General features: G+C 49.2%; 1 protein-coding gene across 1 annotated transcript in view; it reads right to left on the bottom strand.

Annotated features, from left to right (window-relative positions):
• The window catches only part of Slc1a7 (solute carrier family 1 member 7), a 42576-nt gene extending 19474 nt beyond the window's left edge, over positions 1 to 23102 (bottom strand). Inside the window, exons 1-2 of the mRNA XM_052176945.1 lie at positions 22938 to 23102; positions 14578 to 14657 (exon numbers count right to left, since the gene is read on the bottom strand). Coding sequence (XP_052032905.1) covers positions 14578 to 14657; positions 22938 to 23102 — 245 coding nt within the window. The remainder of the gene's footprint in view (positions 1 to 14577; positions 14658 to 22937) is intronic.
• Between the last annotated feature and the right edge of the window lie 204 nt (positions 23103 to 23306).

The following is a 23306-nucleotide window of genomic DNA, read 5'->3' as shown; positions in this document are numbered from 1 at the left end:
TCTGACTTTTCTGTAGGTTCCCAATGCCCAGTACCAGTGGACAGGGAGCAGGTGGCTACTACAGGCTTACTCCAGGAACTAAGGTCATGCCCTGACGACTGGCCATGTGACCTCTGACTGGCTATGTGACCTCTGACTGGCCATGTGACCTCTGACAAATGCCTCTTTCTTCCACCTAGGGATCCAAGATCCCCTTCCCCACATAAGAACACAGAAGCATCTCTTCCAGAGTGAGCCTGACAGCCCACCTCCTGGCCTGGCCAGGGCTGTGGGCGTCTCTGCTGTTGTGGAGGGAGTCAGAGATTAATTAAGGAAATGCCTGTGCTTTGTTCCTCTGCCAAAAGGATTTTCCTCCAAAGCCCTTTCATTCTTTCAGATAAAGGAAGTATTTGTCTGGTTTTAATCATGTAAACAAGAGCAGATAATCCTCCCATTCCTCACGTTCCCCCTAATGTCAGCCCTGATCCTTCTGGCAGCCAGTGCCCACCCCTCAGAACAGGCTAACCCCAGAGGCCTGGACAGCTCTGCTTGGCCCTGGGCATGGGCTGGCTCTCCCATTAGACCAAGGGTGAAGACGCCTCCTCCCAGAGTCCTCTCCTGACATCCAGCCTCCTTTCGTGGTCCCTGGGCTTTCTTCTGTCCCTACCCCAGTTCTTTGGGTGGTTATTTCATAAGGTGCCTGTTGAGGTTGATCTTGCTGTCTATTGTAATGCTAAGTGCCGGCCCCGAAGACCTGGAGTCTATCTGGAGTGGACTCCATAGACTCAGGTGACCCTGCCCTTCAGTTGTTTCTGATTCGTAAATATAGATGCCAACAGGCAACAGCTGGGCAGAAGAGACATAGGTGGGATGTAGGGTTCATGAGCTGGGGGTCAGAGGAGAACCAGGAGGAGAAAAAGGTGCAAGGGGAGGAAGGAGAGAAGCTGCTATGGGTTGGGAGTCAGAAAAACGTGGCCCTAGAGTTAAGGACTGACCAATTGGAGTTAAGAGTAGCCCAGATAAAGCATAGTAAGTAATAAATAATAACTCAGGTTATTGATAGAAAAATAGATTCTTATAACACAGAAGGTAAGTATCTGCTGAGGTCTTGTGCTATTTAAGGCTTATTGTAAATATAAAGGTGTGTAGGTTTTTTATCTGGGAACTAAACTCTGGGTCGGGATTAAATGATTTTGACAACAGGTGCCCCTGAGGGTCGGCTGGAGTCTGAACAAGGTGCGTGAGCCAGCCCAGGGCAGGCCCAGAGAGAGCATCATGGTTCCACAGAGGGTAGTAGAGAGAAGGGAGGGAGGAGGAGAGGGAGGAAGGGGGAGAGGAGGGAAGGAGGAAGGTATACAATCTCCATTCTCCTCCTCTGCCAGGACGCCATATGCTAGTGATGGGCTTAGGGTTGGTCTCAGACATAAATCCCAAATGCCGGTAATGGGATTGCTGGCCAGAGGAAATGAGACTGCTGTGACCATTATCCAAGAAAGATTATTCCTGCCCTCTCTCAGCAGAACCCTGTGGTCAGTCCCACATGCTGTAGGCCATAGGGAAGCCAGACCCTGAGAGAGGGCATGCCCTAATTCACCACATTAGCACCCTGCTAGACCAGAACTTGGGCCAGCTCTAGCCTTGTCTGAGCCTGTGTCTGGATCCTGTCCCAGACCTCAGGAAGTAGTTACTCTGGCAGGAAACAGGGAAAACGACAGGAAAGAACACCAGGACACGAAAGGGCACAGTACTACAGAAGCTGGACAAATCAGTGTAATGAGGAAGGTGGCAGGGGCGGTTTCTATTAGGGGAGAGAGCTCTAGTTGAGGTAGTAGGGACAGCTTCCATGACAATTTTGGAGTTTTGGTTTCTTAAAAATCAAAATAATACAAAACAAATGTCATAAGACTATGTTTTTATTTTAATCCCAGGTGTGGGATATGGGGCTGCTTTAGATTGTCCATAGCAGCGGACTATGCCTCATGCTCTAGGAGGGGCGTGATTTTGCCAGCAGCAGAGTTTCTGTGATTGTGTGATGTTAGGAATTCAGGAGACTTTTCAGATGGTATATAAATGCTAGAGCCCTGATAGGTGGTTGTTGGTTGTTGTTGGCTGTTGTTGGTCACTGTTGGTCTCAGTTTATTAAGTAGTTGTGTGGAAAAAAGAGAGGAGGAGAAAGAAGAAAGGAGGAGGAGGAAGAGGAGGAGGAGGAAGAAGAGGAGGAAGAAGAGGAGGAAGAGGAGGAAGAGGAGGAGGAGGAGAAGAAGAAGGAAGAAGAAGAAGAAAAAGAAGAAGAAGAAGGAAGAAGAAGGAAGAAGAAGAAGGAAGAAGAAGAAGAAGAAGAAGAAGAAGAAGAAGAAGAAGAAGAAGAAGAAGAAGAAGAAGAAGAAGAAGAAATAATTACATATCTTGATAGCAAAGATCAAACTGGCCCCAAGGAACTGGATGTCCCAATCGGCAAGAAGTTGTCTCATTATAACATCGTCCCCTTTCAGACAGTTCTGTTATTTGGTCTTTGGAGGTTCTTCCTGCTCCTGAGCTCCTTAAGAGCTGAGAGTGTAAAGCAGTGGTTATCAACTTCCTAACAATGCAGACCCTTTAACACACTCCCTCATGCTGTGGTGACCCCCAACCATACAGTTATTTCATTGCTACTTTGTAACTGTAATTTCACCACTGCAGTGGATTGTACTGTAAACATCTGATTTACAGGCCCTGTGAAAGAGTTGGTGGACCTCCACAGGAGTGGAGACACACAGGTTGAGGACCCCACACTGTGCAAGTGTTTTATCTGAGACCCGGTGAGCTAGGGCGCATTGCTATTTGGGAGAGTGAGCTGCACGGATGCCTGTGCACTGGTGGCTGAGGTGAGAGTCAGTTTTCCTTGATTGGAGGGAAAAGGCTCATCGCTACTTTGCTTTTTCCATTTCTCCATTTTCTCTCTTACACCCAGATTGGAGTATGTCATGTGTGAGAGAAGACACAGCCCAGACAGCCTGTTTGGCAACCACAGAAGCCGTGGTTTGCCAGGAGCTTTCAGTTCCCCAGAGATTTGCGAATCACTCACCCACTCACTCACTCCGCAGTGATGCACTCATTCCTCAGTGGCACCCTGAGGAATCCTGACGCTGGCACCCACACCTCCTCCTCATTCAGATTTACTAATAGTTGTCTGTTTTTTTTAGAGTCTGGCCCCAAGCTCTTTGGAATCTCCTCCCTGGACCTCCCAAATGCTGGAATTATAGGCTTGTGCCCCTTGCCTCCTAGCTAATTTAACAAAGTTCAAAAAGGCCAAGACTGCCCAGACCACAATCAAAAAAAAAAAGTAAAAGTAAAAGAAAATACGAAATCTGTTTAACAATACTTTAACTTGCTATATCCAACCTATCACCATGCATAATCAATGTGAAAATTTTTTATGGCTGTTCAGGCTTTACATTTTAATTAAAATTAATTAACAAATCAATATATGTACTAGTTGCATGTCAAGTGCTTGATAGGCTAGTGGCTGTCATGCTGAGAAGGCTCTGAATTGACATAAGGACAATGGAGCTCAGGGTGAAAGACTCTTGGCCAGGCTACCCAGGAAGTTAGTTCTAGAATCAAGACTGGAACAGGGTTCCTGACCCTTCTGCCCACTGTTTCTTGGTCTTGGTTCAAGGCCTACTTTAGGGTGACAATGACTATCATGTGATCCAGCCCATGTAGTCCCTTCCCAGTTCAGCTCTCAAGAGTTGTCCATAGCTACAGCCTGTAGGTTGTTGGTGGTGAGCCTGCTGTCTGGGGGAGTAACCAAGTACAGCAAAGTTGACCAGCTGTGGGATGCTAGAGCAAGGCAAATAGAATAGTAGGACCCATAGATGTGACCTCAAATCTCCTCCTGATTTAGGGTAGGGGCAATAGCCATGTTGTCTGTCCCACTCCATGCTTAGGTAGGTGCTCCTAGGAATTTCTAAGGTCAGTAAAAGGCCCCAGCAGGGAGCCCCAGGGATGATGAGGGCCCAGAGGCCTACAGCTCCCTCCCAAGCCATCTGGTTCACTACTAAGTGCCCAGGGATTGTGGATCAAGAGATTGAGGTGATTAGAGATGTTAGCTTACAGAGATGGCGGGGAGCTGGCCTGCCTCCCAGCCTGTTTCAATCTGAAGGGGTGGGGGAAGGGAGGTCTTGACCGCCAGGCTCCTGAAGGGGAAGGTTGCTTATGCACCCCACCTGGCTTCCACATCAACATCTAGGTTGGCACTGTGAACCCCAGTGTGAACCAGATAACTGATTAAGAAATACAGTGGTGGGCAGGACTGGAGGAGAGTCTCTGGAGGCCCTGCTCACTCACCTCACTGCAGAGAGTCTGACCTTAGGCTTCGAATACCCCTGGCTCAGTCTTTGTTCTGGTGACCCCTAGAACAGTCTAAAACTGCCTTGGGCGGGCCTTCCTCCTCCTCACTCCTGCTGTGCTGCTTACCTTGGGCTCCAGGACTCTCCTCTGCAGGCTCTTCCTCCCAGAGAGCCTCTCTGTCCACTCCTTGCCTCATCTCCACTGTACCAATGTCATCTTAGACATCATGTCCTCCTGGAGTCTATCACAGGGTGGCAGTGGAGGAATTTGAGATGAGGGAAATGGACTAGGTCTCTAATCCTTGTACTTGGGACTAAGGCAGGAGGACAGAGAGTTGGAGGCCAGCCTAAACTATGTAGCAAGCAGTAGGCTTTCTGGATCCCTCCAGGGTAGGCCCTAGTCTAGTTTGTGTCTGAGTCCCCAGAACCCAGGGTCTGGCTAGACCTGAGTGTCGGATGGTTGACGTGACGTTAAACCAGGGTTGTTCTGGGCCAGACTGTAAGGACAGTTTAGAGTTCTGGTGACTTTGAGCATAGAGTCCCTTTGATCTGGTCCCTTGAGCTAACTGGTCCCCTGGCCAGGCCAAGGGGAGTTCCTTGACACTGTGTGTTTTGGGCATTGAAGCACTTGGCACCAGGACTCGGGGAACAGATGGGGTGTTAGCAACCAGATGGAGCTGAAGAGCGGTTGCAGACAGTAGACAGGCTCTCTAGGGCCTGCTTCCGGTTTTCCCTTTCTACTCATTTTATCAATGACTAGGCCAAGGCCACCAATGTCATATGGACCCAGTTTGTAGAGGACAGCAAGCTGGAAGGAACAGCTGATGTGCTAGATGAAGGTAATGAAAGATTTAAGGCCAAGTCTTTCAGTAAGTGCTGGGGTGCAGGTCAAGCACAGGGCAGTGGAAACGCTGAGAGGGGCGGGAAGGAGCTGCGGTGGCAGTGCATGTTAGGAGGGGACTCTGGCTGATAGCCTGATGAGTCACCGGGGACTTGGGGCCATCGGCCAGAGGGCTCAAGGCTGCCTCAGATCTGCCCCGAGGTTAATCCCACTGGGAAAGGGGCAGGGAGGGTGAAGTGGCAGTAAAAGAGACAACGGCTTCAGGGGAAGATCTAGGGTTGCCTGGGGGACAGCAGACTGGGATACTGGAGCTGATGGGGAGCTCTAGGAACCTCGTTCAGTGCCTTAGGTAACTTCCTCAGAGCCATCTTGCCCTGCAATGAACCTCTTTTAGACCCTGGAAGCAACTTATTGTAGTCACAGAGTGAGCACTCAGGTGTCCAGCAGACCCGAGGACAGGAATGAACCTGAGTCCCTGGGCTGTGTGAGTCCTTGGCTCCGACCTTAGCTGACCTCAGGTTATAAGAAGTCTACCCTGAAGGCAAAGGGGTGTGACTGACTGTGAAGTGGTCTGAGCCATGAATGAGAGAGTCTCCTGTCAGTCTTTCCAACCCTCGCCCCCAGCAGACAGCAGACACAGTCTCTGACAGCAAGTGCCACGTTAGCGCCTAGTTCCACTTCCCAGATGTCTCTGCCACACCCCTTGTCCCCAGGCAATTCTGTCTGAAACTTGAGGCAGGATGTCTGATGCCAGTTTACTAAAATATGGGCCCTCTGGTCCCAGGAACCCCTCCAAAGTGCAGAAACTCCCCTTGAGCCTCTACTTATATCACACAGGGTCAGCAGCCACCACGGGCTGTTTCTGTTTATTAGGAACTACTTTTCCTGGAGCCAGGATGAGAATCTACCTCCAGGGGAGAGGATCTCTTGTAGATCAGCCTCCCCTGTACATACAGCCTCCTCCATTATCAGCCGTTCAGACCAGTCCTCTCTGATTCCGAGGTGTGGTTCTGTGGAACTGCCTCCCTCTCTCGAAGGTAAGAAGGCCACATATAGAAGAGTACAGTCTAGGGAGGCAGAGGCAGGCAGATTTCTGAGTTCAAGGACAGCCTGGTCTACAGAGTAAGTTCAAGGACAGCCAGGGCTACACAGAGAAACCCTGTCTCGAAAAAAACAAAAACAAACAAACAAACAAAAACAAACAAACAACAAAAAAGGAGAGTGCAGTCTCCACCACCATGAGTAATGACTTTCTAAACACACCTACCAGGCTGGCCAGGACCAGGTTGTGAGAAAGACCACTCCTAAGGGAAGGGAAGGCCCTGTGCATGTGGGGGAGGGTGTCTCCCAATACTCCTTCTCCAGTGGGGCCGGATGCTGAGAATGGAGCTGCCTGCCTGAGGCGCTCCTTAGCAGTGAGTCCCCACAGGAAGATGGTCAGAACTCTTTCAAAACCACTGATCGCCCCTTCTCTGTATACATGTTATCACTCCAACTATGTTGGGTACTTGCCCTCTCAGAAATGAATGAGGGGCTCATGGTCATTGGGAACCTTGTTTAGTAGGTACAAGGCATGCTGTGTAACAACAGACCTCTGGGGCACCACTGTGACTGAAAGAGACCAAAAGCAGTCAGTAACCCATGAGGGATGCGCCTTCTCAGAGGTGGCTGCCCAGTGGATCCTGGGAAGGTGAGCAGGAAGCAGAAGGGGAAGCTGAAGACCATGGGCCTCTAGGAAGGACGGAGGCTTTCTGAGTCCCTAGGCTGAAGGTCTGCTCTGCCCTAGCCCCTAGCTGGGCTGTGGTTCCTCTTGATGAGCAAGGATCTCAGCTGAGGAGGCAGCGGGGCAGCAAAGGCTCCCAGCTCCCACTGAGGCAGTGGCAGGGCCTAGCCCGGACCGGCTAGCCCGACCTCAAGGTTGAATCCAGAGGTTCAGGCAATACTAGGTTTGACATTTAGTCTGCGGCTACCTCCAGCCTGCAGCCTGTCTCACAGAGCTTGGAGAAGCTGCTCTGAACACTGGCTCTCAAACCAGACTTCAAGACTGCTTGGCCCAAGCCCATCTCCAAGGAGTCAGAACGTGGGTGTGTGGTGTAGTCTGCCAAACTAGAGCGCCTCAGCAAGGGGGAGAACGGGTGGGGAGACTTTCTTGACCAAACATGATTTCCTGATTCTAAGAAATTTCCGTTGAAAATTCTTACAAGAAAAAAGAAAGGAAAACAGTTCATATGTGGGCATATGAATACATTGCACACTTGCTGCACACACAGATACACACACACACACACACACAGAACACATGCACGCGACTTCTCTATGAGGCAGAGCTAACAAAACACCCTGCCATGTTCAGCTTCAGTGAATCACAAACACATGGCTTCAGTTTCTTTGAATGGTGCCTGGTTTGAGAAACTGGAGAAGGGGTGGGGAGGAGGACTGAGGGGAAAAAAAAAAACAAGGGAGAATTGGAGACTCTGGTTGGATCCAGATGTTGGGCTAACCACCCCCAGTTTTTGTGTTGTTCTTGTCTGTGGATGTGTGAAAGCGAGGCACAGTTGATGTCCTAAGGTTAACCCTGGTGGAACCACAATGGGCCACATACACACACTCACACACACACACACACACACACACACAGATATACACACATACATGAATGCACACATACAGACAAATGTATATACACATGCAGACACATGCACACACACAAATAAGCACACACACACACATACACACACATAACACACATAGAGGCAAATATGCATGCATACCACCTGGTAAGCCCTGCCTTGCAAATTTGCACTTATTCTGTATTTTACGGCAGAGGCTAAGAATGCTGTAAATAACACGATCTGAGGTTATGTTACTTATAGAGCCCTAGGTGCAAAAAAGCCCCAGTGGCGTGTCTAGGAGCATCACAGGAACAGGGATGGGAAGGGCTCAGCCGCAGCCCCCAGTGGAAGCGTGTAACCAGAGCCCCAAGGCACTGGTGCAGAGTGGAAACTCTTATGACATTTTGTTGAATGAAAACCAAAACAAGCAGGAGGCAGATTTGTTTTCGTGGAAGAACCAGGAAGGTATCCTTCAAGAACTTAAAGGAACAGACGGCTGTGAGTGGCTTTTTCTTTTTTCTGTTGGTCTATGAATATAAAAGGAAAGGGGCACGCCCAGTGAGCGTCCTTGCTGGATAATGTGGGAAAGGATGGTTTCTAGGTCCAGGAGCGTACGTGAAAGGAATGGGCAGAAGTGCGGGAGCAGAGCTCAGAATGGCAAAGAACTTGCTGCTCTCCTGAGCTGCATCCCTGGGCGAGGGCCTGACATAGGTTAAGGACACTGCTGTAGCAGACGCCATTCCCCAGACCACCACTGTCATGTCAGAGGTGCCAACGCTCAGTGATAGAGACGGGGTCTTCTTGAATCCACTTCCACTTTGGGGGAAAAAATCTCTCGGAGGCAGGTATGAGGTGAGGAGGGGATTGCAGCCCAGGGGAAGGGGGCCCTTCGTGGTTTGATGAAAGATCTGTAGACTAAAGGTGAATTAGCTTGCAACAGCGGCTCAAGGGCCCTCTTCATGAAAACTTAACCTTCAAGCCCTTCTCCTTGTCATTGAAGTTAGTGGCAGTGTACACCAGAGAGCTCATGAAGCCAGCTGGCAGGGAAGGCTCTCAGGGAGATCAGAAAGGAAAGAAGAAACTGAGGCCCAACCCCCAGGGTGTGAATGTCAGGGCATGCTGAAGAGGCTAAAGAAGAATGAAGAATGGATGCTGGTGTGACTGAGGAAGAGGCCACAGCATCTCTGTGGCTGGAACAGGGATGCACGTCTCCCCAGGCTTCGTGGAGACACAATGCAGAAGGATCTAGAGCCCCACGACTAATGGCTGGCCAGCCACACAACCCCTCTGTGGGAGTTTGAATATACTTGGTCCATGGGAAAGTGGCACTATCAGGAGGTGAGGCCTTGTTGGAGGAAATGCATCACTGTGAGGGTGGGCTTTGAAACTCCGCCCAGTCTCTCCTGGAGGCAGTTGGATCAAGACACAGACCTCTCAGCTCCTCCTCCAGCACCATGCCTGCCTGGATGATGCTCTCTGCCATGATGATAATGTAGGCCAGCCCCAGTGAAATGTTTGCCTTTTAAGAGTTGTCTTGGTCACGGTGTCTCTTCACGGCACTAACACCCTAACTAAGACACCCTCTGAGCTACTGAGTGAAAGAAGCTGACTTTGGCCTCTGGGGTGGAGGGCTCAGGGGCAAGATACTGGGCTTCACTTGAACTGAGGTTTCCAGTCAGTAAATAAGGCACCTCTAAGACCAGTTGAACTTGCCAAAGAGGCCCAGGAAGGCCCGGGTTTACTCTCTAGCACTTGGTGTTGTGTTGAAGGTCTATACTCTCAGTACATAGGAGGGGGAAGCAAATGGATCAGAAGTTCAAAGTCACCCTTGCTTAGATTACATATTCATTTTGAGGCCAGCCTGAATTACAGGATATCATGTCTCAACGAAATAACAACAAGCACGCGCACACACACACACACACACACACACACACACACACACAAAGCAAGCAAAGAATCAAGCAAACAGAAAACAACAGAAGCTGGGCCCTCAGGCCCTCAAGAACTAACTTCTACCCAGGCCTTAAGGGGGGCTTGAAAGTGGATTCTTCCACAGGGGGCCCCCAGATCAGAAAGGCCCAGTTGACCCCAGTGGATACCAAGATACCGAGATGAGGGGACCTAAGCAGGCTTGGACTTTGGATATAACAGACAAAGGAGACTGAAGACCCTAACATGCTCTCTAAGCTGCCTGGGAAGTTGCTCTTTTGTGACCCACTGACTTAGAACAAGGGGTGTCTGTGGGAGCGGGGTACTGGGTGAGGGTTGCTGGGTTGTAGGATTGAGAGAGCAGAGGAAAACAAGAGGCAGTGACTCTGAGAATTCGTGGAGCATGGGGAGGAGTGGCTTAGGGTGCCATGACCGAATCATGGTAGACCAGAGAGACGAGGCTGCGCCCCTTGGGAGGTCCAGAGCCATATGAATGGCTGTATCAGTGTCTCTGTCAAGAAGGACTTCCCAAGGGAGGTGGCATGTTTGCTGTCAATACTATGACCCCTGACAGCAGAAACAGAGGTAGAGGGTTTACGAAACAACTTTGAGACACATTAACAAATTAAGAGAAAGTCTGCATTACCCATCATGCACCGGGCTGTGCCGGGCCATATACCTTCTCACAGCAGCCCTGTGAGCAGGGTGATCTTCCCATCTTGCAGGTGCTGCTGAGGCTCCCATGCCCATCTAGGGGTCAGTGAAATAGCTCAGGGTCTAATGGTGAGAACTAATGGTGAGATCTAATGCTGGTCCAAACCATCAACCTGAGTTCTTTCCCTGGAAGTTACAAGCTGGAAAGAGGGAACTGACTCCACAAGTTGTCCTCTGACCTCCCCACATTCTTATCGGTGTGTGCTTCAGCCGATGAACTAACCCTGAGATAAATAACTCTTGAGAAGTGGGGTACACGCATCTAGAGAGTGACCTCAAAGGTCCTGCTTTTTCCGGAACCCCATGCAGGATCCCAGCTTCATGCTCCCTCCCTCCCTCTCTCCCTCACCGTGATTCCCACAGCCATAGATAGGTAAGGGCAGGCTGTGGTCACCTGGGCTGAGGGCTAGGTCAGAGCAGGTCCTGGACAAAGGACTCATGAGTTCAACATCTATGGAAGAATGACTGAGAAGGACAGATGGCAAGCAAGCCCCCCTGGGGGGGAGGCTCACCTCACTTTCCTCCTGGCTCTGTCCCCTCCCAGACAGAAGGGCCCTCCAGGGCAGCCCTCACTCTCATTGCCATCCCCCCACCACTCCAGTCTCTTGATCAGAGAATACCAGATAGCAGTCAGTGTGAAAGACAGGGGAGACACGCCCAGTGCCCCCAGGACCTGGTATTTAACCCTTTTAATGGAAGCACTGTCAACAAATCACTCCTTGTTGGGATAAGAGGCCATTCCAGAGAGAATTGCTTGCTTGTGTGTTGCCACCACTGGGCTTTACAGAGGCACGTCAGATGGGCCTGAAAATACCCTTGCCTGGTGGTTCTGACACGGCCAGGGTTGCAAATGTGACAGGAGGAAGACACGGGTTGTTGCCCATAGCTATGGACAAATAAGGAAGCAGGAGGATTTCACAGACGGGAGAGTGAGCCAGAGTGCAGGTGAGATTTTAAATTAAAAGAAAAGAGGCTGGACAGTGGTGGCACACGCCTTTAATCCCAGCACTTGGGAGGCAGAGGCAGGCAGATTTCTGAGTTTGAGGCCAGACTGGTCTACAGAGTGACAGAGTGGACAGAGTGATTTCAGGACAGCCAGGACCACAGAGAAATCCTGTCTCGAAAACCAAAAAAAAAAAAAAAACAAAAACAAAACAAAACAAAAAAAAAAACCCAAAAAACAAAAAACAAAAACTTTAAATTGTCATAAAGAAGCCTGCATTTATATAATATATGCTAACAAAAGAAAAAAAAAAGAAAAGAGGGTCTTGGGTCGTGTGAATGGGAAGACACAAGGACTTGTGGTGTGCACAGAAACGATTACATGGCGGCATGATCCCAGGCAGCCAGTCATCCTGAAGATGAAGCAGGAGCCAACCGTAAGTCCTGGCATCTCACTGGAGCTGGCTGTATCCTCTGCTTCCCTGAGGCAGATGCTACAGAAAGCCACCAACTCCCGGGGCACAACCAGGAGCCCCTGGGGTGGAAGTGCAGCACCCCTCAAGACAGGCTCTTCAGCTGTAAGTGTGCTGAGGCCTGGCATGTGAGTCAGTTAGAACCCTGCTCCTGGCTTGCTGTGCCTGGAAACACCCCGCATGGCATCCCGAGCAGAGTGGTGCGCCAGGGCTGGCTGCTCAGGGGCAGTGGAGGGAGGACAGACTCCGGACTTGTTTAAGAATTAAAGAGGAAGGGCTCAGGAATGAGATGCTTGCCGGTCAAGACCTCATTATTCAGAGGAGGTCGGATGTGGCTCAGTGGTAACGACATGTTTAGCCTTTATGAGACTCTGGGTTTGAGCTCCAGACCAGGAGAAACAACAACAACAACAACAACAACAACAACAACAACAACAGCAACAGCAGCAATATGTCACTTTTTCCCACCAAGGTTTCATTCTCCCTTGACAGGAACCATTACAGCACATCCATTTCTCAACAGCAAGGTTGTCCTGCACCGGCCCTGACTATAGCAAGCATAGGAAGCACAAACAGGTCGAACTCATCAGCTTTACCCAACTTAGGACAATTTCAATTTTTTTCTTATACGTGGTAATTTTGCAGAGTAGGAAAATTCCAAAAGAAAGAGTTTGGCACAACTTTGCTGTAGTTCTCTAGGTTGCGTTTATAAAGAAAGTCAACTATTTTCAGGTAATGCTAAGAGTTGGAATTGCCATTACCAAATAAACCTGTGTTAGTAGCTCGAAAGGAATATAAAATTTTAATTTCATTTTCGAAGAAATTTGAATGTTTATTTCAGGAGGGCAATTTTAATTATATGTGTATGCACAACGTTTTGCTGGATTTATCATAATAAAAGAGTTACACACACACACACATACACACACACACACACACACACACACACAGTATTCCAGTCCCAGCAGGAGGAGTGCTCTGCTCTAGTGGAGAGAGTCAAAAGTTAAGAGGCTGGGCAGATAAGATACTTGTCACTAGGCGCACAGGCTGGGGAGCATCTTAGCCCATACCAAAGACAGCGGAGGCAAGACAAGAAAGACATAAGGTCTCAGATTTCCAAACAGGATTTTCTTGAGCCAAGTGACAAGGCCAATGAGACGATCCAATCTGACTACAGGGTCCATGTTGTGCTCTGACGACCTGCCCAGGCAGCAAGGACAGTAGAAAGACAGTAAAGGGACACAAGGACACCCAGAAGGGAGCCTGTCACGTCCTTAGCTCTGGGCAACTGTAGCCCTGGCCAGTGTTGTCTTCAGCCTGTGAACAACTTGAGCTCAAAGACTAAGTTCCGGATCTGCAGTACCCAGCGCAGAGCTGAGTACCTGGCAGACGCGCTCGCAGTGCTGCTGTGATACAGCTGCCGGCTCGATAGGCGATGGCTATGAGATTACAGTCCTTGGGAAGATTAATGGGCGGGTAACAAGTGAGCACAGAAACAAAGAGCGGTGAGTGTCTTGGGGGAGGGCACAGCCCAATGGTGGGGAGGGCCGCTGGGGGGGAGGATAGACGGCTATGGAACAAGAACTGGGGTATAGAGACCAGCAGGGTGCCTTTGGGTTCAGATGAAGAAGAGAGCTCTGAGCCTGTGTGGAGGGGTGTTCTGCCTAGGAGACTGTCAGCTCAAGTTGCTGACAGTCTGGTGTTGAGCAAGGAAAGAGCCAGAGGCCTGGGCAGCTGTAGCAGCCATTTACTGACAGCAGAAAGTGGGGGAAGGCTCAGCGCTGGACAAAATCCCTGGGTGATGACACCGAAGTTCAGATTCTGTGGACCATCCAGAGACATCGGGCAGGTCATCAACAGCCTGTGGGACTCAGGAGAAATGGGGTGCTCTGTTCTTGGGGCTGCTGAGATTATAAGTGGCTATAGGTTTTATTTGAAATATGCCCCCACCCCATCTTGTGTGTTGGGCACAGTGTTCAGATGTGGGCTCTTGAGGAAGTGAATAGGTCATGGGGCTGTGAGCTCATTCACCGGTGGGCCCTTAACTTACTGGGACACTGGGACAAGTCACCAGTGTGTGCTCTGGAGAATGTGTTAAAGCAGCAGCACCTCCCTTTCCCTTTGCTGTTTAGGTACCACAGGCTAAGCGGTTCTGTTCCACACACACTCCCCACACATGTTCCCACCTGATGCTCTGCCTCACCAGGGTGCACTGATTATGGACCAAAACCTCTGAAAGGGCAAGGGAGAGGTCTTTCCTTCCTCAAGTTGATCTTTCTGCATGAGTAATTGATAGTTTTGACTCACATTAAGATATCACAGACATCAGGAACAGAATCTCCTTTGGCCTTAGCAATGTGGAGGTCACTGTTGACTTTAACAGTCCTCAAGTTCATGCATGACTAAAAACTTGTATAAAAGGAGGCAATCATTGGTGTGGGTTGAGGAGTCAGGGAAGGGTTCTGGAGGGAGGTGGCAGAAGCAGTTGACTGATACCCTGGCTGGAAGCACTGTCTCCAACTCACAAAAGGGGGTCAGCTCCTTCATAGCAGACAGAAGGGAGGCTGGCCCTGGGGCAGAGCTCCATGCCTTTCCCCATCCCTCCTCTCACTTGGAGACCACAAGTCAAAGTCCTATGCCTTCCCCGACCTCCCCTCACATGGAGACCGCCAGAGCCCCATGCCTTCCCCCCTCTTCTCTCACATGGAGACCACCAGTCAATTCCCTGTGCCCACCTCTGCCCCTCCTCTCACCTGGAGACCACCAGTGGTAGGATCAGCATCTTCAGCATCCTCATCAAGAGTTCTCCAGGGAACTGGAAGTAACTAATCTCCTGAAACAGAGCAGGAGCTGGGTCAGAGCAGGTCGTACAGACTTCACATAACTTACTTCCTTGTCATCTTTAACACACTGTCCAGTCTGCTCCGTCTCGTCTGGAGCCAGGGAGAAGAGAACGGTTTAGAACCGAATGACCTGGATCCTGATGAGCCCTCTCCTTTATAACCAGCCTGTGGTCTTTGCCTTTGAGTTTCCTTATCTCCAAGAGGAAGATAATATTTCATAAAGTCATTGGGAGGCTCGTTGAGAGACTGTGCATGAGCACTTACACCTTGAGTGAGGGAGCACTGCAGCATCACACCTGGTGCAGCTTTCCCCATGCACCCATGCAGGATGTAACATCTGTCCCATAATCAATAAGTAGCAAGAGGGCCAGATGCATGCTGTCTCTGCAACCCACACTAGGCCAGGCATCATTTGGGGTCCCTAAGCAAGTTTCTGTCTCAGAAATAGTTCCAATCTAGTTAATGAGGAGACTGACCAGTAAGCCACAAACTTCTTACAACCCAGTAAGATTCCCTCCTCCAACTTTACCCCTGAGAAATACCAGGTTTGGAGGCAGATGTACCACTCCGTGTAAAGGACGCTCCTTCAGCCCTTCATAGGCACCATATCCTTGACTAGGTAGCTTATAACCATGCAGGTAGAAATGAAGATATTCTACAAAACACAAGTGTTCTTCTCTTTGGCTATCATACCACTGAGACATACACCCCAAGGAGTAGAAATCTCCTCAGGAGCTTCATGCTGGGAGTGAAGGGCTGAACTTGTCTCCCAGGAATGAATTTCATAAAGTTCTGATGAGTTGTCGGGCCACCTTGCAGAAGACAGGGGAGCCAAGACAGTGATGGGCTAGTGGTGGCAGGAACACAGCCAGGACCACTTAGCTGAGGTCACCTCTTGTCCTCTAGACTTAAACCTTCATGCCAGGAGCATGAAGATGGCTCCAGAGGCCAGTGGCCTCTCTGACGCTCTTCCTGATGTAGCCATATGAAATAAGCCTTCGTTTTCTGCTTACACGAGCACTTGCTTCTTTAATGGATCTATTGAGGGTGAGTCCTGAGCCTAGCTCATCAGGGCTGCCAGGGGCTGGGCTTACCAGCCCTGGCCACTAGTTGCTTCCCACTGACAGTCCACAGGAGCGGAACCCAACACAAGGAGCAGGTAATTGAAGGACGGTTAAACGTGGCTTCCAGATAACAGAATTCTGTCTTTTATGTGTTCTACAAAACAACTCGTGGTTTGTCTGAAATTCTAACACAGACACACCAACACTAACACAAGTAGTTCCTAAAGCTTGACTTCAGGTTTTTTGTTTCTGGCAAGCCTTGACTGGGATCCTTATTCCAGAGAGAGTGGATATGGGTGACGAAGGCCGAAGAATCTGTAGACATCACCAAGTTACATGTTGGTGCCTCAAACTATCTTAAAAACTAGCGTCAAGTTGGGTGTGGTGATACACGCGTTTAACCCCAGATCTAGAGAGCACAGACAGGCAGATCTCTATGAGTTCAAGGCCAACCTGATGGACGCAGTGAGTTGCAGGCCAGCCAGGGCCTCGTCATGAGACCTTGTCTCAAAGGGGGAAAAAAAGCAAAAACAAAAACAGTGCCAAACATAATAGTTTGTTAATGGTCTGATGCTTTGAAAAGCCCCAAGCCACAGACTTGTGTTGCTGTATAGAGTCCCACCCAGCTTCACTCATGTCACAGCCAAGAAGCTGACCTGGGGAGAGAAGGTGACTTATCACCTACTGACGTCAGAGAGAGACCGGGCTTCCTACCTCCACTGTGCTACCATTTCCAATGCTCCAGAAGAATCTCACAAAAATACATTCATCATGTGTCATGTCTGTATCTTTATGTGTACTCAGTACTGTGGATTAAACCTAAGCATTTGCATATATGTTTCCTCTATGTTTTGCATTAATTGTGTCTGTGTGTGTATGTGTATATATGCATGTGTGTGCATGTGTGTATGATAGCTCGTAAGTAGTGGTCAGAGGATAACTGGTAAAAGTCACCTTCTCCTTCCACTATTGGCTCTGGATATGAAACCAACATGGTCAGGCCGTCTCACAGGCCCAAGGTTTACACTATCTTAATCATCAAATATTGTTCACTGATGAGCCCAGCCACATCTTTCCAGCCGTGCCCTGTTATTTCTACAACTTACATTTTGTCCCTGAAATTAATAATTGACTGTTTTGTATTTGCTTTGTTTTCTTTGAGCCTCTTATTAATTTCTCCCAAATGCTTTTTATCTATTAAAACATCTAGGCAAACATTTCCTACAACAGAAGCACGTCCTTCCCTTTGATCTCCTCTGGACCTCGGGCCAGCAGCTGTCCTGTTCTGGGCTGGGGGAGGGGTGGGGCTGTTCTCAAGGCCCAGCTGCTGTCCCGGTCCCTTGGCTTTTATCCTGCATAGGATCCAGTGTTCCTTGAGTCATTTGTTTTCCTGGTTTCTGTCCTTATTTCGCTGGAATATCTCCTTTGTCAGCTTCCTGAGATTCTGAGTCCTTCGGTTAAATCTCCTTGTCCTACTCTTTCCTCTGAAACAATCTGGTTATATTTGATGTTCTTACTGGAAAACAATTTCCTTTTCTGGTTTTTAATTTATTTTATTAGTAGTGTGTATGTGTGTGTATGTGTATGTATGTGTATGTACATGTGTGTTGTGCATGTGCAGGCATACAAGCTAGGGCACACAGATCAGAGGAAAGCTTTGTAGAGCTGGTTTTTTTTCCTTCCATCTTTATGTGGGTTCCAGAAATCAAACTGGTTGCCGGGTGTGTGCAGCTGGGAACTGCGTGCGCCAAGCCTTCCGGCGGCCCTTCCTCCGGCTGGGAGGGATGCTGTCCTTTAAACTGCCAGTCTCCTGCTGGTATTTCGTACAGGAGCCTTGCCTTATCCCCTTAGTACCATTTAAAGCTCATCTGTTTATCTCCATCTTTCTGTAATTTCACAGTGATGTGTCCCTAGAGGGAAAGATCTTCCTTCCTTCCTTTTCTTTCTCATTCTGTACTTGTACTCTGAGAAGCTTTCTTGCATTCTCTGTACATTTTCTCTCCTACATTTTTTTTTTGCATTTTCATTCTTTTTCATATTCCATCACTTGTTTTAATTTGTTAGACTTCTACACCTTTTTCCCAGCTGCTGACATTTTGACATTGGTTCTTTTTTTTTTTAACATCCCAAATACTGTTTTTTATTCTTGGTTGTTTTCTTTTTTTTTTTTTTTTAGCATCTATGTTGGTTAGATTTTTGTTTTGTTGTTGTTGTTGTTTGTCAACATGACACAAGCCAGAGTCAGCTGGGAAGAAAAACCTCAGCTGATGCCTGCAATGGATTCATCTGAGCCAAGCCAAGAGTATGGGGCATTTTTTGGTGAATGATTGTCATGGAGGATCCAGCCCCCTGTGGGTGGGGCCACCCCTGGGCAGGAGGTCTTCAGCTGTGTAAGAAGGTACACTGAGCAGGCTATGGGGAGCAAGCCAGGAAGCAGCAGTTCTCTGTGGCTTTGCTTTGGTTCCGGCTCTCAGGTTCCCTTTGTGATGGACTGCAACTGCAAGCTTAAATAAACCTTTTCCTTCCCAAGTTGACTTTGGTTGTGGTGTTTAACACAGCAACAGGTGCCAAACGAGGGCCAGGCGATGGCAGCACAATGCCTTTAATCCCAGCACTTGGGAGGCAGAGGCAAGTGGATCTTTGTGAGTTTGAGGAGAACCTGGTCTACAGATTGAGTTGCAACACAGCCAGGGCTACACAGAGAAACTATGTCTGTAAAAACCAAGCCAATCAATCAGTCAATCAAACACACAAACAAACAAAATGCTGTTTGTGGTGCTGGGACTGTGCCTTGTGCTCTCTAAGCACACAGGAACATTGAGCTTCATCCCATTTTTAGAAATCACACTTATTTATTTACTTGTGTGTACTGTGGACACACATGTGCTACACTCAGCATGCATGTGGAGGTCAAAGGACAACTTTCCTTATCTCATGTGGCCCCGAGGATTGAACGCAGGAAGCCATCAGGCTTGAGAGCAAACACCTTTACCTGCTGAGCCATCTTGACAGCTTTCAGTCTGTTTTATGATAACTATACGATCTCCCATCTCTCCAAAGATCTTAAGAACTGAATATTTGAGAAAAGGCCTCACTATGTTGCTCTGGCTGACCTGGAACTTGTTATATAGACCAGGATGGTTTTGAACTCACAGAGATTCAAAGGCCTGTGCTTCCCAAGTTCTTGAATGGTGGGCGTTTATCACCACTTCAAGCCCTTAAGAAATGATTTTAAGGTCCTCCAGAGACCCTCTTCCTCTTCCTTTAGTTTCTGGTTTGACATTTGCAGCTTTTCTCACATTTCTAGTGACTTCTGCTCCTAGGTAGACAAGGAGTCCGAAGCTTCCGGGCTTGTCACTGCAGGAAGTGGGCGGGAGCCTCTTTTCTCCAAGAGCTCATAGGTCTTTCTGTGAGGCTCCAGCAGGAGGCCTTGTGCAGAAGCCCAGCAGCTGCCCCAGGGGTCTGCTGGGAGCTACACCTAGAACCCAGTGTCTATAGATTGCTGTAAGCTGTGACACTTTGTATATGCTTGGCCCAGGGAGTGGCACTATTTGGAGGTGTGGCCTTGTTGGAGTGGGTGTGGCCTTGTTGGAGTAGGTGTGTTACTGTGAGCATGGGCCTTAATACCCTAGTTCTAGTTGCCTGGAAGTCAGTCTTCTGCTAGCAGCCTTTAGATGAAGATGCAGAACTCTCATCCCCTCCTGCACCATGCCTGCCTGGATGCTGCCATGTTCTCACCTTGATGATGATGCACTAAACCTCTGAACCTGTAAGCCAGCCCCAATTAAATGTTGTCCTTATAAGGCTTGCCTTCGTCACGGTGTCTGTTCACAGCAGTAAAACCTTAACTAAGAAGTATTCCCCTCACCACTGCCCTTCCCTCGCCTCACATAGTTGGAGTTGATGTCTCCCGGCAAGCTTCTCTGGACCCTGTGCAGGCCAGAGATAGATACAGAAGAAATAGAGGTCCTCTGACCATGTGGCCTGGAAGAACTCCAGGCTTAAGTGCTGTCAACTCCATACTTCTCTCCTGATTTGCCCTTCTGTACCCAGGCCCTTTGGAGTTCTTTGAGAAAAGCTACTCAGTATCTCCTCATGTGGGGTATGGTGCCAGCCTCTGGGCCCTTCTGAGTGGGTGAGCCAGCTCCATCCTCTTCCCACACTGTCTAGCCAGCATCCTTTCCCTTTGGTTCGGGTAGTTAATGTTTTTGAAAACATTCTCTCAAATCTAATGAGATCCCTCAGCAGGTAAAGGAACTTGCTGCCAAGCTCACAATCTTTCATGTTCAATACCTAGAGGAAAGAACTGATTCCAGCAAGCTGTCCTCAGACTTTCACAAATGCACTGTGGTGTGGGTGTGTGCGTGTGCATGTGCATGTGTGTGCGTGTTTGTGTGCGTGTGCATGTGTGTGTGTGTGTGTGTTTGTTTGCAGATTTGAAGAATCATACCGTGCACACAGATATACAAAATAAATGTAAAACATTTTCAAATTTTCATTAAACTCAGAGGAAGGAAAGAAAATGGATTTAGTTATAAATCCTCATAGCTTAAGTGGAAGTTTCAAAATGTCTCTATTTTAATGAATTATGTACATCCAAAGATAAAATCACATTAATTTTGTGCATTTCTCTTTACAAATAAAATGTTCTACCATTTTCCAAATTTCTGCCTGTTGCATAAGCTCAAACAATTGGAAGGATTTGCTGTCTGAGTCACAGGAAAAGAGACCAAGCAAACAAATCCTGAATTCAGAGGACAGTGCTCAGAAAGCCACTTTCTGCCAAATGAGTATTCTGACTCCATCCACACCCTCCTTCAGTGTATCTGGCAGGTTAGCCCAGACCTGAACTCATCCACACATCTAAGAGGATGGGGAGGGTGGCTTGGACACAGGAGGTCCCAGATGGTCTGGCTTTTACTAACAGGAAGTCCAATTTGTGGAAAATGGACTCCCAGAACAGACAGTTGCCCTTCCAGAGCCTGAGTGAAGGTGGAAGAATACCAGGCCCGACTAGCTCCATCTGGGCCACAGTCATGGTCTTTGTGCCTCCTTGAGGATCACATCCTGGGGTCAAGAAAATCCATGCAGCCAGCAAGATCCTGACAACCTGACCCCACATTGTGAAAGATGGAACCTGCTTCTGCAATTGTCCTGTGACTTCTACATGTGTGCTGGTGTGTGTGAGACATACACACACACACACACACACCCCTACACACACACACCTACACACACACACACACCTTGAATAGCCTGGCAGACCCAGTTCTGTGGGAGAAACAGACACCCATTTAAAGAGCTTGGAACAGGGCGGTCAGCAGTTACAGTGCCACAGGAGAGGAAAGTGCACAAGGCAGGACTCATGTTTCAGATGGACACTTGTCTTAGAACAGGTGCTTTCTGGTGTAGGTTCAGTGCATTTGTTGCTTCTCTTGTTGCAGTGACACACTAGCAATGTAAAGGAAGGAGGGTCTATTTCCACTCACAGATCGAGTCCAGCCAGTCTCGGGAAAGGCACCAAAGCTAAAACACCCGGCAGCAGGTCACACAGGAAGCAGAGAGAGATGGCGCTGGTGCCAGCTCACCTTCTTCTATTATTTACTCTGGGCCCCACCGATGGATGCTGCTGTCCGCACTGAAGGTGGGCTTCCCTCCCCAGAACAGAAAGCTGAACCTTTCTGGAGACAGCCTCTTATACTTACCAGGGGGATGTTTTCATCCTGATTCTAAATCAAAGTGGTCAAGATTACCCAGCACAGCCAGACTTTGGCAGGGAGACAAGAGAGGGGCATCCAGGAACCGCTTACTGTGTACCGGACATTGCCGATCTCACTCCTTTCAACAATTCTAGAAGATACGCATGCTCCCTTTATTCCACAGATAAGGAAAGTGAAGCCGAAGAAGAGAGAGAACCTAGCTCAACCCTTATGGGGTTGAAGGTTTGGGGCCTGTGCTTCAGGAGTCCCTGCTTCTCCCTAAGTAAGGTCAGGGGGTAAGCAGGGTTGCTTGGTTACCGGGGAGGCGACATTATCCCTTTAGTGGAAGATGTGAAGCCTGGCTCCAGCTTCAGAGACAATGCAAGTTAAAGGTGAAGAATCTGTGGGGTCTGAACAGACAGACTCTACTGAAAGCAGACTCCCCAGAGCGCTCTTTTCAGTGAGCTTCCATGGTCTGATGAGAATCCCCTCACCCTCAAGCCCCTCAAGATCTGATCCAAGTTCTCTTTCCCTCTTCTCAATACTTGATCCCGTGCCTGCGCCAGACAAGGACCTCACTCTTGATGTCCCTTCTCGTAGTCACTTCCTGCCCACTGACCTGCCCCCGTGTCTGAGCTATAAATCCCAGCTGTCTCTGTCTCCCCAGCTGGAGGTCTTGACACTGTCTCCATGGTCCTGAACTGTGTCTTCCTTCTTGGAACTGGCATCCACAATACCGTAGGTAACGTCCCCAGGTCTTCCCCATTCCACAGAAAGCTCTCTCCCAGACGATGAATTGCGAGGTAGCCTAACCGCTCTGTCTCCCATTTCCCACTAGCCGCACCTCCTGAAGTCTCCTCTACGTGATCACTCTTCTCACACCCCCTCTTCAGCCCAGCGCCACTTGCTCCCCTGCAGTCTGATCCATCAGCACCCAGGGATCACTCCGAAGTGTTCGTCTACCAGGTCTCTCTTCCTCTCTGTGGCTTTGCACAGTTGTCCCAAGCCCGAGTCTGGTGATGGGGACCTTTCAGCTTTTGCTCTCTGCACTCAGTGTCTTAACCTCCCTGCATATTCCAATAGCCCTACTCCACATAAAAGGCTTGGCCCATTGCCTCCAACTTCCATACACCCTCAGCCTCATCCTGCTGGTCCTACTGCATAGGAAACCCATCCTGGCTCCTGGCCATTAGGGACCTGTAGGGGTGTCCTCTGAAGACGGCTGATTTCCCCACCATTGCTCTCAACCTTATCCTTTTTCAGTGGCGTGTCTTTGCTCCCAACCACCTTGCTGTGATGGCTTTGTGGCTTTGTTGCCATTTTGTCAGCCATTTTACTGACATCTCACACTAGTGGGTATTTTTACACCCATGATATAGATGGGGATGTTGGGACCCGGAGAAGCAACCTGGCTTGCCTACTGTATTAACTCTAAGAGACCCAGCCCCACAGACACACACACACACACACACACACACACACACACACACACCCCGGGGGGCCTGACCTGTGGTGAGAGGCGCTGGGTCCTGAGGAAGAAGCCAAGGAGGCAGCCCACGATGACAGACAGCACAGACAGGATGAGGAGCCCGTTGTGTCTACACACTGCCCGCCCTCGAGCCAGGAAAGCGCCCAGCACCATGCTGAGCCCAGCCTGTTGGCACCATTCCATGCACCGTAGGATGAGGCCCAGGTCTGGGCTGGAGGCACAAGCCCCTCAACTTACAGGTGAACAGAATCCTAAGCACCTATCACCAGCCTTGCAGCCATGGTCTGTGCAGCCGCCCAGAGGGAAGCCACAATCCTATTACCAGCAGCATCATTAGGAGCTAGGAGCAGATTAGGGCCTGGGAAATTAGAGCAGGCCACGTGGTCA

The sequence above is a fragment of the Apodemus sylvaticus genome, chromosome 3, assembly GCF_947179515.1.
Source record: "Apodemus sylvaticus chromosome 3, mApoSyl1.1, whole genome shotgun sequence".
In the NCBI taxonomy this organism is placed as follows: Eukaryota; Metazoa; Chordata; class Mammalia; order Rodentia; family Muridae; genus Apodemus; species Apodemus sylvaticus.
The sequence above is the reverse complement of the archived record's forward strand: the minus strand, read 5'-3'. Positions and strand labels throughout refer to the sequence as shown.